Source organism: Dicentrarchus labrax, unplaced genomic scaffold, assembly GCF_905237075.1.
Source record: "Dicentrarchus labrax unplaced genomic scaffold, dlabrax2021, whole genome shotgun sequence".
NCBI lineage: Eukaryota > Metazoa > Chordata > Actinopteri > Moronidae > Dicentrarchus > Dicentrarchus labrax.
Window position 1 is genome coordinate 7,667,329 of NW_026136716.1, and position 7,461 is coordinate 7,674,789.

The 7,461-nt window shown below is 38.1% G+C and overlaps 1 protein-coding gene across 1 annotated transcript in view; it reads right to left on the bottom strand.

Moving 5' to 3' along the window:
- Positions 1 to 985: 985 nt before the first annotated feature.
- Positions 986 to 7,461, bottom strand: part of LOC127378723 (uncharacterized) — a 10,868-nt gene continuing 4,392 nt past the window's right edge. Inside the window, exons 1-7 of the mRNA XM_051427936.1 lie at positions 6,689 to 7,461; positions 5,269 to 5,307; positions 4,651 to 4,948; positions 4,206 to 4,348; positions 3,823 to 4,042; positions 2,185 to 2,360; positions 986 to 2,005 (exon numbers count right to left, since the gene is read on the bottom strand). The exon at positions 6,689 to 7,461 is cut by the window's right edge and continues 4,392 nt beyond it. Coding sequence (XP_051283896.1) covers positions 1,944 to 2,005; positions 2,185 to 2,360; positions 3,823 to 4,042; positions 4,206 to 4,348; positions 4,651 to 4,948; positions 5,269 to 5,307; positions 6,689 to 6,704 — 954 coding nt within the window. The 5' untranslated portion in view covers positions 6,705 to 7,461 and the 3' untranslated portion in view covers positions 986 to 1,943. The remainder of the gene's footprint in view (positions 2,006 to 2,184; positions 2,361 to 3,822; positions 4,043 to 4,205; positions 4,349 to 4,650; positions 4,949 to 5,268; positions 5,308 to 6,688) is intronic.

The following is a 7,461-nucleotide window of genomic DNA, read 5'->3' on the forward strand; positions in this document are numbered from 1 at the left end:
AGCCTGGAGGAATGGCATTTTTGTGCTTAGATAAAGGTCTTAATGAATTGACTTAGTGCTGATCCACATCACTTATTTACAGCTTAATAAGTTTATACCTCTCAGACAAAAACATCAGCTTCATACTCATAAACATCGGCCTCTATCAAATACGTCGTATCAATGGCAGGAAGTGCTGGTACATTTTGGAGGCATATTACTAAATAATGAAGGAATACATGCTGATTTTGTTGCTCGACAAGTAAACGCCATTTAGGGACAGTGGCGAGTGATATTTACTTTGTTTATTGTATTAAAGGGCCAACAATTTCTTATTCTGTGACGGAAATTCAAGTTTAATTTAATACTGAGGAGAAACACAACTGTTACAAATGAGAAGGACAGGCTGTTGCAAGAGAGGTAATCATTTTCTCAGGAAAGTAAAAGCTACATAAGCTTTTACTGGAAACACAAGGCAACTTTATCAAGGACATTTTTAATTTCTGACTTCGCTTCCAGTCCTTTATTGACGTTCAGTGGAAGAATAATGAACGTATACTCGGCAAATTGTATTCCTGTGCTTTATGAGCTGACAGATCCAGTTTATGCGGGCCTCAGTGGGGACGTACATACAGTATGGTCTTCTGCTGATTGTAGCCGGATGAAAAACTCCAGGGAGAATCAAAGATGGTTAGGGGAGTTTTCTTTCTAATTTTCACCCCAGATGTGTCAAGTCCTCAAGCTAAAGAAAATGCTTACCTTGTTTTTATTTTTCAACTGGAAAGGCAATATCTTTTGGAACAATTGAACAGAAGGAAATAACTCAAACCAGAAATAAACAGCCATAAAACTATTCTTTATCCTTTTAGGATCCATGGAGGTAAACAGCAAGGCTTGTGTATTTCAGGATAGAGATATTTAGTCCAAATGAAAATGTAATTAAAATTGTATTTATTCTACATTAGCCCTTGAATTGCTTAGTTTTGAAAAAACATACTTGGACAAGTACCACGTAGTCAGATTTATTGTGTATTATTGGGCGGCTGTGGCTCAGAGGCAGAGCAGGTCGTTCCTCAATCGGAAGGTTGTGGGTTCGATCCCCGGCTCCTGGTGCCACATGTCGAAGTATCCTTGAGCAAGGTACTGAACCCCGAACACAAAAGTGTGTATGAATGTTAGTTTCTGTTCGATGGACTTTGCCATCACTGAGTGAATGTGTGTGAAAGGATGAATGTGGTAGTGTCACGTAGTGTAAAAGCGCTTTCAGTGGTCGGAAGACTAGAAAGGCACTATACAAGTACAGGTCCATTTACCATATGCTTCACTTATACAAGAGGAACTGATTTGAGGGTGAGGAGTTTGACTGCTGTAAAATAATCCACTGTACATGTAAATAGCAAATAATAAGCATCATAAAACTATTGTGAGGCAGTTTATCTATTAGTCACAGACACACTGAAACATGTAAATAAAAAGTCAAGGACTCGAATGTCATTTGTCATGCCTTGTCATAAAAAAAGACTGTTAAGATATATGTATTCACGTCCATTGCAAGAGTTTTGAAACCAGTGGAACCTTTGGATCAGAAGCGTCACTAAGCTATCCAATCAATAAAACATTTTATTTATTTATTTATTTATCCCTTATATATGGGACACACGCTCTACCAGGTGAGCTACCAGGGCACCCCCAAAAAATGACATTTTAGCCATTAATCTCACCATCTAACTTGCTACATCATAGGACAACTATAATAACTAGAATATGTGTTTTGACTTTGTTATAAGATAAATGTTCACATTCTGAAAAACAAACAGCAACTTTTCCTGACATTCAGTGAAAGCCTAAAATATGCATCATGCTACAAAATAAAGCAGTAAAGCCATGGTATACTGACGTGAAATGGCATATGATACATTATCAAAATCCCAAATAACAATCCCAGTGTTCATCTTCTCTTCTCTTCATGGTGATTTCGGTTTGGTGCTGCTGAAAAACTCCACTCTTTGCGTCTTATTCTGAATGTCTGTGAAGACACAGGGGTAGAAGGGGCGAAAGGTCAGATCAGTAAGCAGCTCGGGGGCTACAGAAGCTGTTACCAGCATAAAACGCCCAATTCTCTGATCACACTGTTGGTGGTTGCATATTCCTTATTACAAAATGTCCCCTAAACATATCAGGACAGAGATGGCACTGGATCCTCACCTTTCAAACAGATGAAGTGAAGGTGATCCCCACATGGAATCTCCCTCCAGTGGAAGGGAGCACTGGTGTCAATGCCGCCACAGGGACTGGTTTCTTGCCAGGGGGATTGTGTGTCCAAGTAGTAAAAGCTCATGGAAGTACCAGACATCCAAAACCACGTGCCAGCCATCAGGTATCTAAAAGGGATCCACTGATAGTTGCATTTTTGCTTGTCAACCCAGCTAGGTTTAGCATTACAGCAGCTGTAACAAAAAGGTTTTTGGAGAGCGCAAACTCTAAAATATAGCAGCTATTCCCTTGTAGAGGTGGGTCCTTCCGATTAATATGGCACTTTGTCACAATCTGAGCTTATTTACTGTGACTTTTGTTTGATTATTATTGCCCCTTTAATGGCCTGTTGTTAACGTACCAGATGGTTGTCTGGTGGGGCAGTGGTGTTATAAATGGCTCTGATATCACACTAATGAGAGTGAATTATCTCTGAGAATAGAAGAATCATGCAAACAATATCGGTTTTAAATCTGGTTTGGAAATTATAATAATTGTTTTGGTCCGTCCCAAATAAAATTATTTGATTGCACTTGCCTTCATCATCAAATTAACATTAGAATATTTTCCACTACAAAAGGTGTCAACAAAAGAACTGCTGAGCTCAAATCTCTGGACCAGATGGGAAAACACAAGCAGGAAGACTGAATACAAATCTCTCCACCTCTCTAACAACTACTTCCTACTTGGCTCCCTACATCCGAACACTCCTGCAGAGATGCTCAGAGGTAAACAGTGGCAGATTGTTGTTACACCTGGCAGTGTCTAGGTTTGAATGCATGCAAGTGTGTGACCGTAGAGGCAAGGAGCTGCTTTAACAGACCACACTGCTCAGTAAGTCCTCCCAGGATCAATAAAGGTGAAGAACAACACAACACAATTAACTGTGCAACCCTAGCCAATGCTGTGCCATCAAGTAAATCTTCAGATATGGTTAGAGGAATGCAGGATAAATATATATATATATGTGTGTGTATATATACTTTAAAATATGCTCAGAGAGAAGGTTTCTTATGTGTACTTTAAAAAGAAGGAAACTTTTGGCAGTGATCCTAACTCATTCAAAATTCAGAGAGTAGAGCTCAAACTATACTATACAGAAAAGTGCACAAACACAAGAAATTCAGATTACTTTCTTCACTGATTAACCATTTACAGACCAAATATTTTTCTAAAATCTGATGCCTATGATGAGTGAGTCTAAATTATTTGATGAAAGCTTGATAATAAAAAAAAGTCATGGTATTTATCCTGATCATTTCAATTTTATGAATATTTATGAATATGATGTCATAATTCTGGGACACAAAAACAGGAAAGTCCAGCACAATAAAAAAATAAAAAATATGAGTCACAATTTTTGTATACGTATTAAGTTTTTTCATTTTTATAATGCCTATATTTCATTTTTCTTTCCTTGGTGAAACTGGGCTGCTGCAGAGCCAGCCACATTTAAATCTCTATTTGGTTTTAATTGTAAGTTCAATATGAACTGACTTTGGTAAAGGAGACAATTTATGGCAAAAAAATATACTAAAAAAAGTTCAAGTGCAACACACTTGGTGAAATGAACCTTGTTTTTAAGAGTACCTGCGCAGTCCCAACCAAACCTGTTTGGTGAGGTTGGAGGAGACGGTTGTCAGCACCGCTTGCACCTCCGTCTGCTCCTGTCCACTGCGTATGCTGAGCAGGTCCCAGTAGAAGTCTCTGCAATAGAGCAGAGCATCCGACCAACACAGCTTCCTCTCCACCACTGCTACGTTCCTGCCCATCACCACTGCACTGAACGAGGGCGCAGGAGCAGCCAGTTCTGGAAAATATGAGCAACAGTACGTCAGGTTTGGAGATCCATTGTCCTCCTATTATTGCTGTTTCTAATTTGAGTTAAAATTCTGTCAGGTTTACAGGTCATCCTCCATTAAGAAATACATAAAGAGATTTTTGGATTATATGTCAAGGTCAGATTGACTAACCTCCGTACACTTCCAACTCGCACACTGTCAGAGCAACGTTGGGGTCTGTGCTATTGAGGTACAAGTTGACCAACCGACCTATCATCCCTCCACACTGGAAGGTCCTGGTAGCTCCACTTGGAATAGAGGAAATCACAGTGCAGCTGAGAGAGAGACAAAAGTGAAAGGATAATTCTGGATTATTTGGAAAAGTCTGGGGCATGAAGTACATAAAGTATGATGGGGAAAGAACCTGGAGCAGTCAGACAATCGAGATTACAACAGAAGATTATTCAGACCATCTTTCGGAGGTTAGACTGAAAGTGAGGACATTTACTGCTTTCTATCAATGTTGTGTATACCAAATAATCACAATGCATATGGCAGCTCTGCAGATCAAAGTCAAACCCATAAATTGTGATGTTTACAAAACAAAAATCACAATTGTAACGCTCTCCAGGATTACCTTGGGTTGTTGTTCCCGTTGTTCTCTAGGGAATTCCCAATGAGGATCTGGACATTATTGATCCTTTCAGGTAGTTCATTTCTGTTGGTGATGGAAATACGTTCGATCCTGTACACAGCTGGCAAGAGCAAACTCCACCAGTGACTAACTCCGCCTAATAATGTATGGCTGCAGGATCCATTAAAAAAGTCTGGGTTTTTATTCCCATCAATTGCCCTATAAGCATCACCAAGAGGAGTGTAGGTGGATGACTGAGTTGCTGCTCCATTTGGTGCCACATTTACCAAAGAAGAGGCAGCTTGGTGGTGACAAAACAGACAAACAACAAAAACAAACAAACAAACTTCAAGTTGCACCTTCTGTCTCCCACTTTTGTCATACATATTTTTTTCAACTTATATTCTCACTTCAGCCGTTTTGTGTTTACCCTGGTCCCTCACAAACTCCTCTCAAAAAAGGAAGTGTCTCAAATGTGTATATGTCAAGAATTTGGTGTTTTATGTGCATAGATGCAAATTAACATTTTTGAATACTGGTTATATGCTGAACTTTTGTTATTTTTGTCAACAATTTAAATGTTTTGTTCTTACAGCAGCAAATATATCAGCTGGATCTTACCTGATATGCTTTGGAGAAGCCACAACTGGACGAAAACACCTTTCAAAGGAGAAACAAAAGTCAATCAGAAACATCCTGTTACACGTCCAAATGTTTTCACAGGTAATAATTACACAAAAAAGATTTCAAACACTTTGTGAATTTGCACTGAGAAACAGAGGGCTGTTATTTCATTCTAACAGTCCATGTACTGAAGCTGCTGACAAATTGTTACGTGTGTGTCCTCAGCTATTGAAGTAAAGAAAGTTGAATTTGGAGCTTTCGACGCACTTCTCAAGGACAGACAGAACCACAGTACAGACGAAAAAATGGTGCGTGTGAAGGTTGAGGGACAATACAAACTTCCACACTGGTTACTTCAGACTTCACATTCAACAAAAAGTGAATGATCAGGCAGAACTCTCTTTGGTTCAAAGCAGATGGGAGGTTCCGACAGTCCTTTGAAAATTGCAAACGTGAAGTTCCCAGTTTACGTTCTATGGATTTCAGTGTCACAGTAGAAAACTATGCACTCCTTTGCATAAACTAAATGCTTACAGTGTTAGCATTGGCAGTAAATTTAATTTTAAATGGATGAGTTTAGTGGTTGTATTCAAATGTGTCAAAATAATCCCACATACACAAACAGTGTCCATGTAAATCAACAAATCCCTCTGTGTTTTGATTGCATTTACTGGGAGAGAAAGTGTATTTACTTGGTCTTATCATTCACTATGTCATAGAAACATAAAAAAAAACATATCAGATGCAGCCTCTTTACCAATTCTTTGTTTTAGGCTATTTTCTGAAAGGAATGTATCTTTCAGATCTAAACCTTTCAGTTACACTAAAATTAATTTAAGATAAAATACATGTGAATCAGTTTCATATGTCCACTCTTTACTTTTACACGTGTATTTCTGTAATACATTCTGTGTTGTTTTTATACCAAGCAGGTCTGACTTGAATAACAATAAGCACGATAATTGCTGGTATTTGATGGGGCCAGTGTGTCCTTTGTAAAAGATGATGCAGGCCCATGTCTGATTGTATTGTTTCTTTAAGATTGTTGTTTCTAACTTCCACTCTCTTGTTTCAATTGCAGCTCTACTACTGTATCTGTTATGTTTTTTGTCCATTTGTCAGTTTCTAATTGTGTTGGAACAACAGGTACAAAGTTGGCACATTAACACTGATGCTGTTAAAATGTCAATGTGAAGAATCTCGTATAAATAAACAAACAATGCTTGAATTTTAGGCAAACTGACAGTATTGTAGACATTCTTGAATACTAAACAAATCAAACTCTTCACAAAGGTGACATCAATAAGTAACAGTAACAGTTTAGTGAAGCCAATCTAATAAAATAATAATACCTTAAGTGTTTCTTTTGTCATTTGATTTCATATTAGTTTCCAAACAATTTAAAGATCATACTCACAGTATTTGGCCATCATGCTTCCAACATCTGAGACAACAGGGACCTTTTCAATGTCTATTATAAAAACAGAGGGACCTGGTACGTGAGGTATGTAAACCACGTCAGATGATTTGCATATATATATTTGTTTAGTCAAACATCAGAATCAACACATTAACAATTCAAAAGCTCACTGAAATTCAAATTCAACTTTCAATTCAACTTCTGTCATAAAACTGTGTGACGTTGATCTGCAGTGCTGGAAGAAGTCTTTTTTCTAGCTTTAAATGTGAAATAGTGGATCATTTGACATTTTTGTGCCTCAAACAGAAATTTAGAATGGAAATCACTGTTCGGTCACTCATTGCCTTTATATGCATTTTCAATGAGTGAAAACTCAAACAAAAAGCATTTACTAAAGCTGATGGAGCGATAAGGCCCTGCAACCTTCTCAAATCAATGTGCAGGAAGCAAACATACCAATAAAATTCATATTTCAATCATGTTTTCTACTTTGTTTTCAGTAATTTGAGATTTGAGTGGAGCTTATTGTCCTCTCATCGCGTCCTCTTCTTCAACTGTTTGCTGCACAGTATATGAGTCTGTATTGATTTTTCAGATGATTACAGTGGCTTCACCATATGTACAGTGTCTGTTTGTCTTCTATGAAAGAACACTGTTTCAAGGGAAGGTATGTGGTAGTGCTAGTTTGGCTACCCCCTGTAAGTCACACGATTCCCTTTTACTGCAGATATAAGCAGCCCTGTGGTTGTATGCCTCTGCCAACCAAGTTG